General features: G+C 38.5%; 2 protein-coding genes across 4 annotated transcripts; both read right to left on the minus strand.

The window, feature by feature from the left end:
• Positions 1–556: 556 nt before the first annotated feature.
• LOC110655028 (40S ribosomal protein S23) lies at positions 557–2,340 on the minus strand. The gene is made up of 4 exons (XM_021811198.2): positions 2,182–2,340; positions 1,185–1,340; positions 960–1,086; positions 557–880 (listed from the first exon to the last, which is right to left on the minus strand). Exons 1-4 carry the CDS (start codon positions 2,184–2,186, stop codon positions 740–742), a joined length of 429 nt encoding a protein of 142 aa, XP_021666890.1. The 5' UTR covers positions 2,187–2,340; the 3' UTR covers positions 557–739.
• Positions 2,341–13,217: 10,877 nt separating this feature from the next.
• Positions 13,218–18,517, minus strand: LOC110655029 (interactor of constitutive active ROPs 2, chloroplastic). 3 transcript variants are annotated; one of them, XM_021811202.2, is made up of 5 exons: positions 18,199–18,517; positions 16,824–16,927; positions 15,569–15,746; positions 13,643–15,324; positions 13,218–13,565 (listed from the first exon to the last, which is right to left on the minus strand). In XM_021811202.2, exons 2-4 carry the CDS (start codon positions 16,841–16,843, stop codon positions 13,657–13,659), a joined length of 1,866 nt encoding a protein of 621 aa, XP_021666894.2. In that variant the 5' UTR covers positions 16,844–16,927; positions 18,199–18,517; the 3' UTR covers positions 13,218–13,565; positions 13,643–13,656. The 3 variants fall into 3 exon arrangements, with proteins under 3 accessions (XP_021666894.2, XP_021666892.2, XP_021666893.2); XM_021811200.2 differs by having other exon boundaries at positions 18,167–18,517; XM_021811201.2 differs by lacking the exon at positions 18,199–18,517 and adding an exon at positions 17,037–17,433.
• Between the last annotated feature and the right edge of the window lie 1,179 nt (positions 18,518–19,696).

Raw genomic sequence — 19,696 nt, forward strand, 5'->3', positions numbered from 1 at the left:
CCCTCCATCTCTCTTTTTCTGGTTCCTTCTATCTCTTTCTGAATATACGACCCATCTCTTGACGAGTTCCAAGTTTGCGTCACATACAAATAGAGATGGATTCGAATGGAAAGCTTGCCAAGAGGGCCTTGGAGACAGTTGCCGGGCAACCCATTTTTACTCTTTTGGGTTTCATTTGTTCTTGTAAAATGCATTCTGACGCATATTGGGAAAAGGGTTTAATCATCAAATAGATGCTTTCGACTTGGAGGGAGGGAATTTGTGTTATAATGGTTCGCAGGAAGGGGAGGATTGTTTGGGTGAATTAGGAGCATCGGGTGTCGTGAGTGTAGTTGGGTGGAAGAAGTGCTTGGTTTCAAGGTTTGACAGTAAGAACTAACGGCAAAATGAATAAAATTTAATTAAAAAAATTTGATCAGCGAACTTGCATTTTCTCCTATGAAATGGCCTTTTTGGGGCTAAGCAGAGCATCAAAACCGATTATTAATTTTCAGTTCACATCAGGTTGCCTGCTATGCTAACAGCTAAATCATGCAACTTCATCTCAAGACGTTAATTAGACAACTTAAAAAGCAATTTATAACGCCGTACAATTAACTGCGCACACCATATCAAAAAATATTCAATACAATAACTATAACGATTGAAATTTGTTCAGCAGATACACTGAAAAATAAAGAGAAGCATTTTAAGTCCTTAAAAGAAATTGCAATAAACTATAGTAGTCTCCATTGCAAACTCAAGACCTTGGTTTTTCCTTCTTCTCCTTGAAGAGTGCCAGAAGGGAGACACCAGAGACCTTCACTACCTTGAATCTAACACCAGGAATATCTCCGACAGCATGACCCTTACGTCCAAATCCAGCAATCAGAACCTCATCCTTCAACCACAAATTACAAAATGTTAGAACATGGGGAAAACATATAATCAAAACTCCCACAACTCGGAAGGATACTCACATTCTCCTCGATATAGTTTAAGCAACCGTCATTGGGAACAAAAGCAGCAATCTTCTTCCCATTTTTAATCAGTTGAACTCTTGCACATTTTCTGATTGCAGAGTTTGGCTGCTTGGCCTCAATACCTCTACAATTAGAGGGCCATTTGAGCAATTTAGAATATAATGTTCTTAACAAGGAAGACCAAAGCAGAATAAAACAAGCAAAGGCATAGTGCAGTCTTACATCTTCTCAAGAACAATGCCTTTGGCATGGGAAGACCCAGCAAATGGCTTTTTCCATTCATTGCCAAGGTGGGACTTCTTGTATGCCTTGTCAGCCCACCTTTGCCTCCTTCGGTGGGACTTCAGTTTGCGGGCAGCTCCCATTCCACGTGTCTTCCTGCAAGATAATTGTGCAAGCAAACGGACTGAGCACAGACATGCACCAAGATTGATACATGCACCAGGTATCAATTGCATAAGGCATATAAACTTGTTTCTGTTTGCTTCCTGACATACATTCCATTACACAACAATTTCCTTGTTCTGCAGCACAAACTAGACACCACCACTTGCCCTTCTGGGAGCAGTCATTTTAACTAATAACAAAAGTCTACCAACAATAATCATTGAATTCTCTATTTCAATCAAAAGATTAAAAACTATCATCTAATCGTTGCTGGCTACTCGAAATCCATTCCAACAATTACTGATTCTACTTGTACAAAAGATGAGATTTACTTAAAACTAAAACTAAACCTTCCAAATGCATCCTATTTCAAAATAACCAGCTATTGCTTAATAGGCATGGCATACCACTAAATAATACTACGCGTTATCCCCACTGGCCATACATCTATTGGTCTCCAGCAGGACAAAACTTTAAAATCAATACATGGAAATCTAATTATATTAAGCAAATCAATCCTGGGATCATAATTAATTACCCAGAAACGCATAATCTCATTCAACTTAACAACAAAACGAACTGAATTTAAACTAGATATCAAATGATATATTACAAGCACCTCAAGCTCTTCTTTTCAAATATTTTATATAACTGCCAATTGATTTCCATTTTCTGACTCATTAAAAAAATAATTTAAAAAGAAAAAAGAGAAGAAGACACCATAAACATAGAGCTTGGGGATTTAAACCCTAAAACCAGGATCTAGAACTAAATCATTATAGCAACAGGACAACTAAAAAATGAGAGTGAAAATCGAAGAGAGAGATCGTACCCCATTGTTGCAGAGTAAAGTTGACGAGGGTTTTTCCAGCTAGAAGATGAAGAGAAAACGGATGCAGCCGCTACGTAAAACCCTAACTCTGAAGATAGGGTAGATTCTCTGTATATATATAGAAGTGCGGTTGGTCCCGGAAAGATTGGGCTTTCGCTGTTGGTTTTCTGTTGGACCTGACTTCTGGGCTCCAACGTTGGTAAGGCTTTTAAATTAAAATTACTATTTAATCCTTTTATTTTAATAAAATTTACTATTTAAATTTTTTTATTTTAAAAATATAAAAATTAATTCATATATTTTTATTTTATCTACTTTTTAATCTCTCTGTCCAGCTTAAATCAAATTTTTTATTAATCAATGATTTAGATGAAAGAGAAATTAATGTTATAGAAACTATATAACTCAAAAATAATAAGATAAAGGAACTATATAGTTATATTTTTTAAATTATAGTGAAATTTAAATTAATGTCTAAAATAATTAGATGAATTAAAGAATAAATAGAATAAAAATGTAATGACTATATATTTTTCAAAATAAGATAACCAAATAGTTAATTTTATTAAGATAAATGGATTTAATTATAATATTTCCTTTAAAGAAAGTAAGTTTGACATTATTATTTAAATTGCTATTAAAAATGTAACACCTCAAATTTTCAAATTTATTATTTTGTGAGTAATATTAATATTTTAATTTTATTTAAATTTAAGAAAATTATTTGAAATTTTTCGGATTTTAGGAATCGAGTTTGATTTTTCAAAAATATAAAATTTTGATGATTTTTAAAAATTAATTTAAAGACCAAGTGGCAAAACTAAAAATATATTTGAAATCTATAAATTTTTCTGAGTTTTCTAGAATTTTTTTGAAATTTTTGGGCCTCATTTTTTGTACCAAGGCAGAGTAAAAATTCAATTTCGAGTACCCTGAATCGAACCGGCAGAATCGAACCGGATTGGATCGAACCAGCCGAATCGGGCCAGCTCCTCCTTCTTCTTCTTTTTCTTCCCGCACGCGTTTCCTCTTCTCCTCTCTCTCCCATTTTCTCTCTCCTCCCTCACCCCCAGGCCGCGCCGCCACCTCCCCAGCCACCCCACCTCGCCGACGCGCCGCCCCACCACCTCCTCAAGGCCGGCCGATGCTCCAAGCAGCCGAAAAACGCGCGGGAAGACCACCCGATTCGCGCGCCGTTTCGACTTCCCGGCTAAAATTTGGCCGATCCGGCCACCGATTGGGTCGGGTTTTGTGTCAAACAATATCTACACCTCGAAAGCTTTCCATAGACACAAAGAACACCAAAATCCATCGAGCAGTTTGTCCAATTTTTGTCCGGGAAGTTTTAGCTCATTTTGATTTTCGGGCTAGATTTTCGCAAACCGTGAACCCCACGAGAAAACTGAGAGTACCAGAGCGCTCCACTCGTCGAGAGCTTCGCGGCAATATAAATTTCAAAATTTTTCGACATCGTTTTTCAGTGGGTCCCACGAAACTTCGTAGTATTTTTTCGAGCATTAAATGAGCTTAGAAAATTCCGTAAAAATTTTATACTAACCCCCGTGTTGTGGGCTTCGTGTAGATACCTTCAATTCGCAGAAATTTGACAGTTGTCCGGATCTGTGAATTTTCAGCCAGACAGACCGGCTACTGAAAAAGTCTCCGAATTGGATCAAGATTTTGGCTATCCCACCATTGTCAGACGTCCCAAGCGCGTCTCCAGAGTCAGAATCGGCATAGGTAAACCCAAACCTTGCTTTTTCGTAATTTTCTAATGCTTAAATGGGATTAAAAATCTATAAAATATTCGTGGTAGCTCAGAAAATTATGATTCTTTTTGCAATAGCCTGGTAATATTGCTAAGGACTGCGGGGCAAAGTTTTAAAATTTTTAGAGTTTATTTGGGTAGTTTTTGCAAAAATGGTCAATTATAAAGACTAAACTGTAATTTTACATATTGTGATTGATGACTGTTTGAATGGGTCCAGGAGGGGCTGTGTGATATGATTGAGTTGTGGTTGTATGGTTGGTAGATATAAAAGTGTGTTTTAAACCCATTTGCAGGTTGGGTAGGTCCTAGGTATAGGGGAGACTCTGCCGGATTTTCGGCATGACTTAGGATGTATTTGGTGTTTTCTTAGTTTGTATTGAGTCAATTGTATTAAATAATTGTAATAAAATTGTCAGGTGAGCCGGGACAACCTTCTTCCTCCGCCCAGCCGCCATAGTGACTGCTGTCAAGTCTGTGAGTAAAATATTAATTTTAATTGTAATTTCGATATTATTATATGTTCAAGTATGCCCATGCATCACTTATATGTATATATCTATGTAGTTAAACTCTAGGCACGTTTTATGTTGCATTCACAACTGTTAAAGTGCCATGGATGTTGTTGTAGTAATTTGGAGCAGTGTGCATGCGTTAGCGTGCTTGTGATGTGGTGTTGGCTATGGACAGGACGGGTAGACACGGCTTGAGATCTTCACTGGGATCCGGTCCTTCGGGGGTAGACACGGCTTGAGTTCTTTGCTGGGACCCCGATTTGGTTTATTAAGTGAAAGTCCGGCTTGAGTTCTTCGCTGGCGCAGGTTGGATTTAAGAGAGCTGTACAGGGGATCAGCTCCCATATATTTATGATTTGACATTACTGGGTGTGTGAGTACTCCAAATTACCTTTTTGCTGTTATGATGTGAAAATATTGCTAATGTTGTATTTCACTCTACATGGTGCATTAGCTTTAGATTGTTATACAGATTATGGTTAAAATTGATATTTTACTCTCTGAGTCAAACGCTCACTCCTGTTCATTATTTTTCCAGGCTACAGGAGGATTATTATTGTGGTTAACCTGTTTTTCTTCTTCGTAGGTTGTTTATTAATGTTTGTGTAATTTTATTAACTCCTAGAATTTCCGCATGTGTTAGAAGTATTTATTTGATTTGGGTCTGTAATATAATTATCATGTTGGACCTGTACACGTATTATTATATGCATGTTTGATGGACTGGATGAGGGAGCTGAGCTCCCATTTATTTTTATGATATTGAGTATGTGGAGGGTGAGCTGAGCTCCCCAATTGATTATATATTGTGTTTACAGGTCGGGTGAGTCAAAAACTCCCCGTTGAAAGGTTCACTTTATGGCCGGACTCTGTCCGATTAAATTCTTGAAATTGGGCCCAAATGGGACTTAGAGTTGGGTGGAGGAATAGTTAGGCTTACTACGGGCCTCGGGGGCTTTATGCTAGCCCAGGTCCTAGTGCCGGTCAAGCCAATAGGTTGGGTCGTGACAAATGTGGTATCAGAGCTTAGGCTCTAGATTTATAGGGAAAATTTGTCTAAAGTGTTGGGAAGAGTCTAATAGGAGTCACATGTGGAAAATAGGGTCCACATTCGTCTTTCATTGTCATCTTTACTTCTAGTTTCTGCGTTATATATTGTGTGTAAATATAAGTCTATAGAGCTGTGTAATATGCAGTTTTGAATTTTGTGGGCTAATGCTGCTGAATTTCAGGAAAATGTGTAGAAGCAGGAGAGCTGCCACTGTACCAGAACCAGATGTACCTGATGAGGTGTCGGCACAGGATGAGATGCCTACCCCGAGGATGCGGGGTAGGAGGCCTAGAGCTGCTCAAGTAGAAGAGCAGCTGCCATCAGTTCAGGATTAGTCCTTTATGGCACAGGGTCCCACAGACCCAATGGCAGCTACTCTAGCTGGTTTACAGAGAACCATTGATATGATGGCACAGTATATGGTCCACCCTCCCCAGCAGCAGCAATCCACCGCACCAAGAGGGGAACCTTACAAACAGATAATCAATTTTAAGAAGTTGGTGCTTGGTACTTATGATGTGTCAGATGATGCATATCAGTTTTTGGATTCCTGCAGACAGGCAGGAACAGAGTTGCAATTGACTGATAGAAGACTTATAGAGTGTATGCAGCATGTCATAGGGCCTATGCATAGACAATGGATGAATGACTACATATTACCTCGGGTGGAAGGTTTGTTATGGACCCAGTTTATGGAACTGTTTGTCAACCGATTTGTACCATAAAGTTTTAGAGATTAAAAGCAGCGGGCCTTGGAGGCCTTAAGGCAGAATGGCAGGTCTGTAGATGAATATGTTATAGAATTTCTGGAACTGAGCAGGTATGCCCCTACAGCAGTAGCTACAGAAACTATGAAGGTGAAGAGGTTCCTAAAGAGGCTTGACAGGAGGTATGCAAACCTGGCTATGATGTCTGATCAGTCTTTTGATGTGGTGGTTGATCGAGCCAAACAGATTGAGATTAGCTATGCTGTGGATGACAGCGGAAGGGTAAAGAAAAATAGAGCAGAGGGTTCTTCAAGTGTTCCCCACATGGGTGCTCCGGATAGCAGAGGCCAGAGTAATTATAGAGGAAGAAGTAGGAACAAGAAGAGTGATTTTAGACACAAATCTTGAGGATTCAGACCAGGATACGGATCCAGCAGACTTGGTTCCTCTACTAGTAATAGATTTCGATGTAATTTTGGGGATGGATTGGTTGGCAACTCATTATGCCACTTTAGACTGCAGGAACAAAAAGGTGCATTTCTACATACCTGGTGTGGAGGAGTTTAGCTTTGATGGTGACAGAAGCGTGGCTCCATATAATTTGGTGTTAGCAATTAATGCTAGAAAAATGTTAAGGCGTGGATGTCAAGGGTATTTGGCATTGGTAAGAGATGCATCTGTAGAAGGTATCAACATGGAAAATGTTCCTGTTGTCAGAGAATTCATAGATGTCTTCCCTGAGGAGCTTCTAGGATTGCCACCAGGAAGGGAAATAGAGTTTTGTATTGATGTTGTACCAGATACAAACCCCATATCAATGCTGCCTTACAGGATGGCACCAGCAGAATTGAAAGAGCTAAAGGAGCAACTATAGGAGCTTTTGGACAAGGGTTTTATACGTCCGAGCACTTCACCCTGGGGCACTCCTATTCTATTTGTGAGAAAGAAAGATGGTCATTGAGATTGTGTATTAATTATAGACAGCTAAACAGGGTGACTGTGAAGAACAAGTATTCGCTTCCTCGGATCGATGATCTGTTTGATCAACTCCAAGGATCTAGATTCTTTTCCAAGATAGACCTGCGATCAGGCTACCATCAGTTGAGAATCAGGAATGAGGATGTACCCAAAACAACATTCAGGACAAGATATGGTTATTATGAGTTCTTGATAATGTCTTTTGGACTTACTAATGCACCAGCAGCCTTCATAGACTTGATGAACAGAGTGTTCAGGCCATTCCTGGACCGTTTTGTCATCGTATTCATAGATGAGATTTTGGTATACTCTCGGACTGAGGAAGAACACGTGTGGCACTTGAGGATGGTGTTGCAGTCTTTAAGGGAGCACCAGCTATATGCCAAATTTTCAAAATGTGAATTTTGGCTAGAAAGTATCTTATTCTTGGGACACGTGGTTTCTAGGGAAGGTATTCAAGTGGATCCCAAGATTGAAACTGTGACTGATTGGCTTAGGCCAACAACAGTCACTGAGTTGCAAAGTTTTTTGGTCCTAGTTGGCTACTATAGGCGTTTTGTGCAGGATTTTTCCAGGATAGTGGCTCCCCTAATTAAGTTAACTCGGAATAATGTTCCATTCATTTGGACAGATGATTATGAGGAGAGTTTCCAGAAGCTTAAGGAGTGTTTAACCACCGCCCCTGTGTTGACATTACCGATGAGTGGTGAAGGATATACTGTGTACTGTGATGCCTCTAGAGTTAGCTTAGGGTGTGTTTTGATGCAGAATGGAAAAGTAGTAGCTTATGCTTCAAGGCAGCTGAAGAGGCATGAGCAGAACTATCCCACCCATGATTTGGAAATGGCGGTTGTAGTCTTTGCACTAAAAATCTGGAGACACTACCTGTATGGTGAAGTGTGCGAGATATACACCGACCATAAGAGTTTGAAGTACATCTTCCAACTGAGGGATTTAAACTTGAGATAGAGGAGATGGATGGAGCTTCTGAAGGAATATGATTGCACCATCCAGTACCACCCTGGGAAGACCAATATAATAGCAGATGCTTTGAGCAGAAAATCTTCTGACAGCTTGGAGCACATATCAGCGGAGAAGAGACTGTTGATTCAGGAAGCACACGAATTGATGGATCAAGGTCTAATCCTAGATCTTTCAGATGAGGGGGTATTGTTGGCCTATTTTTCAGTGAGGCCAGACTTACGAGACAGAGTTAGAGTTTCCCAGCACAAAGACCAACAATTAATGAAGATCATAGAAAGAGTATAGCAGGGTGAAGGTGGTGAGTTTGGATTTGTCAATGATGGCACCCTAGTGCAAGGTTCTAGGATATGTGTGCCCAATGTGGACAATCTCAGAAATGAAATCATACGAGAGGCACACTATACACTGTACAATGTCCACCTAGGCTCCACCAAGATGTACCATGATGTGAAAGATAGTTATTGGTGAAATGGCATGAAGAGAGACATAGCAGACTTTGTGTCTAAGTGCTTGACTTGTCAAAAGGTGAAGTTTGAACACCAGAGACCGTCAGGGAAGCTGCAAGAGCTCCCTATCCTAGAATGGAAATGGGAAATGATTACAATAGATTTTGTGACTGGGTTGCCTCGTACCACGTGAGGATATGATTCGATATGGGTAATTATAGACCGCCTAACTAAATTAGCTCATTTCATGCCTGTGAAGACCACATATTCTGTTGCACGGTACGCCCAGCTTTATATTCGAGAAATAGTAAGATTGTATGGAATTTCGGCTTCCATAATATCTGACAGAGGGCCCCAGTTCACTTCTCGATTTTGGAGGAAGTTGCAGGAGGCACTTGGCATACAGTTGAACTTTAGTACTGCTTTCCACCCTCAGACAGCCAGACAGTCCGAAAGGACAATTCAAGAACTGGAAGACATGCTTCCCATGAGTGTTTTGGATTTTGGAGGTCAATGGGATGATCAGCTACCTTTGGTGGAGTTTGCCTACAACAACAATTACCATTCCAGCATAGGGATGGCACCCTATGAGGCACTATATGGAAGAAAGTGTAGGTCTCCTCTGTGTTGGACGAAAATGGGAGAAGCGAAGGTGCATGATGTAGACCTAGTGCAGTACACTTCAGAGATAGTTCCTTTAATTAGGGAACGATTGAAAACAGCTTTCAGTAGGCAGAAGAGTTATGCAGACGCCAGACGGAGGGATGTAGAGTTTGCAGTAGGCGACTATGTATTCCTGAAAGTTTCTCCAATGAAAGGAGTCATGAGATTTGGAAAGAAGGGCAAGTTGGCACCTCGGTATATTAGACATTTTGAGGTTACGGATAGAGTTGGAGCAGTTGCCTACCGGTTGGAGTTACCACCCAACCTTTCTCATGTTCATCCTGTATTTCACATCTCCATGCTCAGGAAATACATTCCTGATCCTTCTCATGTGCTACAACCGGATGTAGTAGAGCTGAAAGAAAACTTGATGTTTGAGGAGCAACCTGTAGCCATAGTGGACTATCAAGTGAGGCAGTTAAGATCAAAACAGATCCCTATGGTTAAGGTTTTGTGGAGGAGCCAAACAGTGGAAGAGTGCACCTGGGAGTCAGAGCGGGATATGCGTAGCAAGTACCCTTATTTGTTCAATGTGTAATTCTGTACTTTATTCTGCCTTGTGTAAAATTCGAGGATGAATTTTCTGTAAGGGGGGAAGAATGTAACACCCCAAATTTTTAAATTTATTATTTTATGAGTAATATTAATATTTTAATTTTATTTAAATTTAAGGAAATTATTTGAAATTTTTCGGATTTTAGGAATCGGGTTTGATTTTCCTAAAATATAAAACTTTGATGATTTTTAAAAATTAATTTAAAGACTACGTGGCAAAACTAAAAATATATTTAGAGTCTAAGAATTTTTCTGAGTTTTTTAGAATTTTTTCAGAATTTTTGGGCCTCGTTTTTAGCCCCAAGACAGAGTAAAAATTCAATTTTGGGTACCCTGAATCGAACCGTCCAAATCAAACCAGACCGGATCGGACCGGCCGAATCGGGCCAACTCCTCCTTCTTCTTCTTTTTCTTCCAGCGCGCGTTTCCTCTTCTCCTCTCTCTCCCATTTTCTCTCTCCTCCCTCACCCCCAGGCCGAGCCGCTGCCTCCCCAGCCACCCCACCTTGTAGGCGCGCCGCCCCACCACCTCTCCACGACCGGCCGATGCTCCAGGCGGCCGAAAAATGCGCGCGAAGACCACTGGACGCGCGCGCACCATTTCGACTTTCCGACTGAAATTCGGCCGATCCTGCCACCGATTGGGCCGGGTCTTGTGTTAAACAACATCTACACCTCGAAAGCTTTCCATAGACACCAAAATCCATGAAGCGGTTTGTCCAATTTTTGTCCAGGAAGTTTTAGCCCATTTTGAATTTCGGGCTAGATTTTTCGTAAACCATGAACCCCAAGAGAAAACCGAGAGTACCAGAGTGCTCCACTCATCGAGAGCTTCGCGGCAATATAAATTTCAAAAATTTTCGACATTGTTTTTCGGTGGGTCCCACGGAACTTCGTAGTATTTTTCCGAGCATTAGATGAGTTTAGGAAATTTCGTAAAAATTTTATACTAACCCCCGTATTGTGGGCTTCGTATAGGTACCTTCAATTCGCGGAAATTCGACAGTTATCCGGGTCTGTGAATTTTCAGCCAGACAGACCGGCTACTGAAAAAGTCTTCGAATTAGGTCGAGATTTTGGCTACCCGACCATTGTCAGATGTCCCGAGCGCATCCCCAGAGTCGGAATCGGCATAGGTAAGCCCGAACCTTGCTTTTTCGTAATTTTCTAGTGCTTAAATGGGATTAAAAATCTATAAAATATTCGTGGTAGCTCAGAAAATTATGATTCTTTTTGCAATAGCCTGATAATATTGCTAAGGACCGCGGGGCAAAGTTTTAGAATTTTTAGAGTTTATTTGGGTAGTTTTTGTAAGAAGGGTCAATTATAAAGATTAAACTGTAATTTTACATATTGTGATTGACGACTATTTGGATGGGCCCAGGAGGGGCTGTGTGATATGATTGACTTGTGGGTGTATGGTTGGTGGATATAGAAGTGTGTTTTAAACCCATTTGCAGATTGGGTAGATCTTAGGTATAGGGGAGACTCTGCCGGATTTTCGACACGACTTAGGATGTATTTGGTATTTTCTTGGTTTGTATTGAGTCAATTGTATTAAATAATTATAATAAAATTATCAGGTGAGTCAGGACAGCCTTCTTCCTCCGCTCAGCCGCCACAGTGACTACTGTCAAGTCTGTGAGTAAAATATTAATTTTAATTGTAATTTCGATATTATTATATGTTCAAGTATGTCCATGCATCACTTATATGTATATATCTATGTAGTTAAACTCTAGGCACGTTTTATGTTACATTCACAACTGTTAAAGTGCTATAGATGTTGTTGTGGTAATTTGGAGCAGTGTGCGTGCGTTAGCGTTCGTGTGATGTGGTGTTGGCTATGGACAGGATGGATAGACACGGCTTGAGATCTTCGCTGGGATCCGATCCTTCGGGGTAGACACGGCTTGAGTTCTTTGCTGGGACCCCGATTTGGTTTATTAAGCGAAAGTCCGGCTTGAGTTCTTCGCTAGCACAGGTTGGATTTAAGAGAGCTGTATAGGGGATCAGCTCCCATATATTTATGATTTAACATTACTGGGTGTGTGAGTGCTCCAAATTACCTTTTTACTATTATGATGTGAAAATATTACTGATGTTGCATTTCACTCTACAGGTTGCATTTCACTCTACAGGGTGCATTAGCTTTAGATAGTTATAGAGATTATGGTTAAAATTGATATTTTACTCTCTGAGTCGAACGCTCACTCCTGTTCATTATTTTACAGGCTATAGGAGGATTATTGTTGTGGTTAACCTGTTTTTTCTTCTTTGCAGGTTGTTTATTAATGTTTGTGTAATTTTATTAACTCCTAGAATTTTCGCATGTATTAGAAGTATTTATTTGATTTGGTTATATAATATAATTATCATGTTGGACCTGTAAACATATTATTATATGTATGTTTGATAGACTGGATGAGGGAGCTGAGCCCCCATTTATTTTTATGACATTGAGTATGTGGAGGGTGAGCTGAGCTCCCCAATTGATTATATATTGTGTTTACAGGTCGGGTAAGTTAAAAACTCCCCGTTTAAAGGTCCACTTTATGGTCGGACTCTATCCGGTTGAATTCTTGAAATTGGGCCCAAATGGGCCGTAGAGATGGGTCGAGGAATAGTTAGGCTTACTACGGGCCTCGGGGACTTTAAGTTAGCCCAGGTCCTAGTGTCGGTCCGGCCCATAGGTTGGATCGTGACAAAAAAATAGTAATATAAAATATGTGTTAAAATTATCATACCCAAGCTTGAATTCAATTAATAATTTCAGTATTCAAATTCATTTTCACTTTAATTAAAATCTATCTTAAATTACTGGTAATCATTTCAAATTCAATTATCATTAGTAAATTCATTTAATTTTATATATTTTAGTTAATAATTTTTCTGATATATTTTCATTCAGGAGTGAAACTACTCAATAGAAAATGTTCACTCAATAATCTATTTCATCTTACTATTCTACCTTCTTCCGACTTTTATATATATTATATTATTTATAGATAGATGCAGAGAAAATATGTCAAATTTAATTTAAAATCAAATATTTATCTTCTATTTGGGAGAGAGGAAAATGGAAGAGAACGAATTTTGTGAGGAAAATGGTCCATGGGACCCGTAGTTTTGTTCCTTAACATGTGAGCTCCATACGCCTATTTTGATATTTTCCATCCAAAATTCTTTTCCCTGCATTTTCCACCCTTACCTGAAAATTTTCTTCTCGACAATATCTGTATATATCTGTATACAGTATGCCACCATTGCTAGGAAGCTTGGTGTTTCGAGCATTTTAAAACAATATCTTAAAGTAGCTGCTTTTCAACAAAAATGAAGTAAAGGGGAGAGCAATTCTTTTTCCTCATGATTGATGTAACAAATCATTAGCTTAGTAAATCTGGAAAGAGATAATACAATAGAACTGTTCTTCCATTTCTTCTGTCACCTGTTTCAAATTAATAATAATACATAATCCCACCCATTGTCTTGATAGCAAAAGACCAACTGCTTTGTACTGCACACAAGAACATGCCAAGGCCAAAGTATGCAAATACTCGTAGTGTTTGTCCAACGCCCATGCAAACCTCAGGCAAAACAAACATGGATATTCTGAAGTTCACTGGCTTCCATATACCTACACAGTAGTCTCAGAATGAGCTTAGCCCTTAAATTTGTCCACCATATTGAAACTTAGCTTCCACCGAGCACAAAAAACCTGCAAGGAATAAGAACAAGAACATAAAGAATTACACCAAGTAAAATAATGAGAGACAAAGAAAGTTATCAATGTACCTGCTAGGTACTGTCTACTTCTGACCCTTCTTCCACAAAACACCAATCTTCTTCAACATGTTCCCATTCTTCTTCTTCGGAGAGTCATCATCCATTTCTTCTGAGTAAGGTGAACACATAGTACCAGCAATAGTATTATAGTTGTTTTCAAGCGAACCTGTTCTTTCCACAATCTTACCATTGTTCCCCGCTGAAAGCATAGAAGCAGCTGCCTCAGCTGCCTTTCTCCACTGATCTGACTGCACTTTTAATCTCCTCAACTCTGCCTCCATTTCTGTATTTGCTGCCTGGGCTGCATCCAGCTCCTCCATCACTCGTGCTGCTCTTCTGCTACTTTTATCTGCTTCCTCTGTTAGATGACCGAGTTTCATCAAAGCCTCTTGCTCTGCAGCCTTTGCTGTTTCTGCCAAGGCAGCAGCTTCATCATTGACTTTACTCCTCTCCATTTCTCCCTTCTTGACTTCCATCTTAAGCATTTCATTTTGCTCAGTTATGCTATGCAATTGGGTCTCTTTATCCAACAGGCAAGCCTTCAACTCTGATAAATCATGCTCTAAGTTCTTTATCTCCATTGCAAGCTCAGATTCTCCTTCACTTGGCTGATTTTTCTCAATCTTCAAATTTAGCGCCTCATTTTCCTCTGAAATACTCTGCAATTCAGTTTCCTTATCCATCAGTATAGCCCTCAACTCTTCAATATTGCTCTTGGCCTTCTTTAATTCGGCTTCCAATTCAGCCTCTCTTTTCCCTGATTCTAACTTTGCTAGTTCAACTTGTTCATAAGCACTTCTAATCTGCAATGTGCTCTGAATATATTCTTCCTGGTACCTTGTCTCAGATGCTTCTAGTGCAGATCTCAACTGACCCACTTCAAATTTCACTGAGTTCAACTCTGCTTCAAGTTGGTTTCTTTCCTTATTTTCATCTCTTTCCTCTGAAGGTTCAATATCTCCTGTAGGATTCAACAATTTTTTGCCACTATTAACTAAATCTGACTGCAGCTTGATAACAAGTTCCTCCAATGACTTTACTTGAGCTCTTGATTGCTCAAGCTCTAAGGATAAGGAAGTATAAGTCTCCGTGGCTTTAATGCCATCTGACCGCAGCATTTCTGCAGTTGCATTTGCTGTTTCCAATTGCTTTTGCGTTTTACTACCTAGTTCTAGGGCTTGAGCTTCTGACTCCCTGCAATCACTGAGCTCAGTTTTCAGTTTTTCGGCGAGCGAGAGAGTTTCAGTTAGTTCCATTCTCAAACCCTGTAACTCAGCATATGCCGACTGTGCATGTTTCGTTTGTGCAGCTTCAGATTCCACTACCATTTCCAGCTGACCTTTGAGCTTCTGGATTTCATTCATAGCAGAAGCCAATGCTGTAGAATCAATGGAGTGCTGCTTGTGGACAGCCTCAAGTTCAGATTGCCAAGCTTTATCTCGATCATGGGAGATTTTACGAAGTTCTTGAACCCGAACATCCTCAGAAGTAGAAAGTTCCATCAGTTGCTGTTGGGATTCCTCAAGTTTAGCCGACATGGCTAAGAGATGCTTCTTGGTGTCTTCAGCCTCCTGCTGAGCCCGCCTCTTCCATGTCTCAGATGTGTTTAGTTGATCCTTTGCCTTCTTCAGATCCTCCTGGAGTTGAACAAGCTGCGACTCTAATTCAGATACTCTGCTTGGGCGCTTTTTCTATAGCTCACAAGACCAAAAGGAGACGAAAACCAAGTGAACAGACAACCAGAACAATAATGATAACTTGTAAATAACTTTTAAAATAGCAAGGTGTATCACTAAGACACCCTGAATGGCGGACACATGCATTTGTCACAATAACATACGAAAAGCATCTAGTCAATAAGGCTGTTCACTGCAACAAATGCTTGCCAAGTCAACTTCCATTCAATATGAGCTAGTACAAGTGACCAATGGGTACCTCAGTTGCTGGGCTTCGCGGAGATCTGCGTTCAGGTACTTTAGGACTTTTGTCTTTTGGAGTCTTACTTGCTGGATTTGGAGAAAGAGAGTCAGAATCCAATCCAGGTATGTTGAGTTGTCGGGCAGTCCGTGGTGTTGCAGGAGATTTTCTTTGGGGCACTTCAGAGGAGCCAGCTCTGCTCTCAAAACCAGTGGAATGAGAATCAGTATCATTAGACATGCATTAAAGTTTGTAGAAAAAGAAAGTACCTATTTCAAACAATTGATGCCAAAGAAAAAATTGAGGCATATAAAGAAAACCAAATTGAAAGAATGTCAAGTCTAAACATTTTGTTTCAGAATCAACAGTGTGGTACTAATATACACCTTGTGGATAGAGTAAATATGTTCAGATTCAACAGTCACCCACCACACAGATATTGATGCATCACCAGCTTTGAAATACAAGTGATTTGTACTTTTCAGATAATAGCCTAAATATTCATAATTATTGCTGTAGAAGTTGAGTTTTAGAGAAGAAAAAGACAAAATGATTCAGGTGGGATAAGTCAGAATACCCATTATGGCTGAGGCAGATATATCAATTAATGCATTGATATATAAGCTTCTGATTTAATAATGGTGTATTAACATCCACACTGAAATGAAATGTAATCCAGAATTTCAGATGAGTTGTTCTAAACATTAAGCAAGTCCTTAAAAGTAGTACTCCACAAAATTTGTAGATATACGACCTAAGAAGTGTCTTAGACAAGTATGACTGAATTTTTTAACCTTTGACGAGAGTTTACCAATCTCAAACCACATTAATAACACTTTGATTTACTTTCTAGTTTCTATGACTGTGCTAGTGCTTCAATAAACTAGGAATTATGTTATAACTTGATCCATTCCTATGGAAACTAGTTTTTCCTCAAGTCCTATCAATCAAATTGAATTCTGTGATCCAACTTTGGTTACCAAAAATAAAAGACCAGTAATACATACAATGAAGAAGGGCAAGAGAATCTAGAAATAAAAAAGAAATGAAAAAGCTGCTGCAAATGAGTAAGAATTAAATGGGCATAATTTGCTACCATGCATTATTTGTAAATCACAAGGACACTGTCCAAATGAATTAGTGATATATCATTGAATGGAAAATGTGATACCATGTGAAACATTCATTTAAGCAAACAGCATAAGAGCAATCATTCACAGAAAAAAGAAATAGTTAAAGTGCTGCAAAGGTGCTTAGAAAATGAAAATCTTACCTTCCTTTTGGAGTCTGCATTGCTTTTTCTCTCTTCCTGAGTATTAGGGATAAAAAAGAAAATTATAAGTCCTCTTCTTGAAACCCCCACCTGACCCACACCACCTGCAATAGTTCAGAGAAGTATTTGGGTGAGAAAGAAAATCAAAATAGAATCTATTATATATGTATGTAGAAAGAACATCAAAATGCATAGCTCATAAAGAGCAGCTACCTCTAATTGGTTTGCAGAGACCCTAACAAACAAGTAAGCAAGCAAACAAACAATACAATCCCTTAAAAGAAACTCCTCAGAAACTACTCCCACTACTACCAACCAGAACCACAAAACAAATGAATTAAAAAGAAAAGGAAAAAGCTGCAATAAAAAGATTTCATTAAAAATCTTAACATAATCCATCTTAATAATTTCCCTTTTCTCCCTTTTTTTTTACTTCTGTACTTGTATTATGCTCCATTCACGTTTAAGAGCAGTTTGCGTCTTTCTGTGCTTTGTATGCGCGCACGCCTGCCCATCCAACAGCCTATTTTTCAACTCAAAAAGTAAAATCTAGAGACATTATATAACACCAAAATATAGTAAATAAAAAAAATGGAAACAAAGAAAATAAAAGGAGAAGAAGAACAACAGCACAGATTTTCGGGGCTTGGACTGCGTAGACGTTCAGAAACTCAAAAGCCGCTAAGAAATCATAATTTTGGGAGATAAAAAATCATCCGTTAAGGCATTTAGACCTATTAAACAACAAATAATCAAGAATAGGCAACAAAAATAAAGCATTCCAGACCTTGAATCCATATGTTAATAATCTTTGTGCTAAACACTTAGATCTAAAGAGCAATGATCTACAAGAAGCCAACACAAAAATAGCCTAAAACAGATAGAGCAGAGACAGAGATCCAAGTAAAGCAAATAATTGGTTTTCATAAGTGCTTTTCCAGAAATCCAAAACTTGACGGGGGAAGAGTAAGCAAGGAAAAAAAAAATTAAAGCTTCGGTCATCTTGTAGGATATTTTCAAAACAAAGGTTAACCATTTTCAAGTTCTGCATACCAACTAAGATTCCACATTTCATGTAGAAACAGATACTTCACCATGAAAAAGACATTTCTTTGAAAAGGGAACTGTAAAGAAGCATTTGTACAGTTAAGAAGTTCCTAAAACAAAGAAGCTCCAAAACCCATTAAAACTCTAAAATTTTTCTATCAAGCATCCAACATTGAAACAACAAAGAAGAAGAAGTGGAAGAAGAAACAGCCTCAGAGAAAAAACGTGGGGGAAAAAAACTCCATTGATTAACAGCGTACTGTCAGTCTGTAACAAACAACATCCGTGTTTCTTACCAGAAAATTTCCCTGTCTAGAAAAGGCTTTACCTTTGGCTGAGTTGGTGGTACTTAAAGTTTTTTATCAGAAAAATGTGAACGAAAAGAGTTTCAAACCCCTAGAAAACCCTAGTTTAGCTAAACCAAACAGGGTCTTATGGCTGGGCTGGCATTGGTAGAGAGAGCAGCTGCTCCCTTCACCCACTTCTTTGCTCACTTCCCGAGTCCCTTCCCCCTTAGTTTGTCAATGTTACTTAACAGTGGAAAAAACAAATAATATAAAAGAAATACTAAGCAAAAGCTTCCATTCTGCGTATTGCAGAGAAACAATTGGACCACCACCTTATTATATATTATTAAAGTAGAATCGTATAATTTATATTTTCCATTTTCAAAAGCATAGGTATCAGTATCACTAATCTCCTAGTGTCAAATGTGTTTATCGTTTCTGCACAGCAATTTTGCCCCTATTTTAGTACAAAATTTGAAACAAAAATCCCCAAAATAGTAATATTTGAAATTTCAAGAAGATGAAGAAGAAAGAGAATATAAAAGAATTGATAAAAAAAAGGGATTATAAAAGAAAATTCCCAAGAAACAAAATTTGGATAATGCTACAAACTTTTAGAATGCTCCAATAGTTTTTTTTTTATTTTAATCATTTGAACAGGAAATGACAAGACAATCCTTCTCAAGGGATTTGATTAAACATTATCAAAAGAGACGCCACCCAGTAAAATGGAATCCTTTTAATCAAATCAAAATGACAAGCAACATTAATTTTGTCCACAATTGTCAGTTCCATATGGAAACAAATCATATTTTTTTGAAGTTGAGATTCTTGATAGCCATCTTTTAGATATCTACCCATGCAACACCAATCAATGGAGCCTTGGAGTGGAGATTTAAATTTGAAATTACTATTTAAAAGCTCTTACATTGGTATTCTAGTCAAATTTACATTAAGACATGTAAAATTTACTGTTAGAGAGAGAGAGAGAAAGGGAGAGACTTACTTTAGCATTTTTAATTGACAATAACGTAAATCAAAATAAATATCTCTCAAAATTATTTAGAGTATTAATAATTTAATTTAGTAATACTGAAATTATTGAAATAATTTCACGTATCAAATGTATCCTAATACAGATTAGAGTAAAATGAAAATATTATCCTGAAAGAGAAATGGTGAATGAAGTGACCATTTTATGTTGGTCATGTTTGTTCCTGATTTCAACCATGCACATACATGTGCTGTGCCTTCCTGTTAAGGGCAGGGGAATCAACATCATGGAGGGTGATATTTATTTGGGTCCTTTAAGCCAAATTACTCCAGTGGACCATCCAAAACTAGGCCAATGTCTTGTGTTACATAACCTAAGATGAGAGAGACACAACAGACCTACCAACAACAAAATATTACTTGTCACATGACACTTAGGCCATATGTTTCCCACCCTATAATAATTGTGTACTTGAGCATTTTTACAATGCTCTCTGAGCTGCTTTAAAAGTACTTAAAATGAACAAATGGACATCGAAAATATAT

The sequence above is a fragment of the Hevea brasiliensis genome, chromosome 3 (assembly GCF_030052815.1).
Source record: "Hevea brasiliensis isolate MT/VB/25A 57/8 chromosome 3, ASM3005281v1, whole genome shotgun sequence".
In the NCBI taxonomy this organism is placed as follows: Eukaryota; Viridiplantae; Streptophyta; class Magnoliopsida; order Malpighiales; family Euphorbiaceae; genus Hevea; species Hevea brasiliensis.

Excerpts from the sequence above, each read along its gene's own strand:
- LOC110655028 (XM_021811198.2), bottom strand. Across the intron at positions 1,087-1,184 it reads GGCATTGTTCTTGAGAAGAT|AGGTATTGAGGCCAAGCAGC; the intron begins GTAAGACTGCAC and ends CTCTAATTGTAG. Across the intron at positions 881-959 it reads TAAACTATATCGAGGAGAAT|GATGAGGTTCTGATTGCTGG; the intron begins GTGAGTATCCTT and ends TTGTGGTTGAAG.
- LOC110655029 (XM_021811202.2), bottom strand. The coding sequence starts at position 16,843 with ATGCAGACTCCAAAAGGAAG. Across the intron at positions 15,747-16,823 it reads ATGCAGACTCCAAAAGGAAG|AGCTGGCTCCTCTGAAGTGC; the intron begins GTAAGATTTTCA and ends TTTTGAGAGCAG. Across the intron at positions 15,325-15,568 it reads CGCGAAGCCCAGCAACTGAG|AAAAAGCGCCCAAGCAGAGT; the intron begins GTACCCATTGGT and ends TGTGAGCTATAG.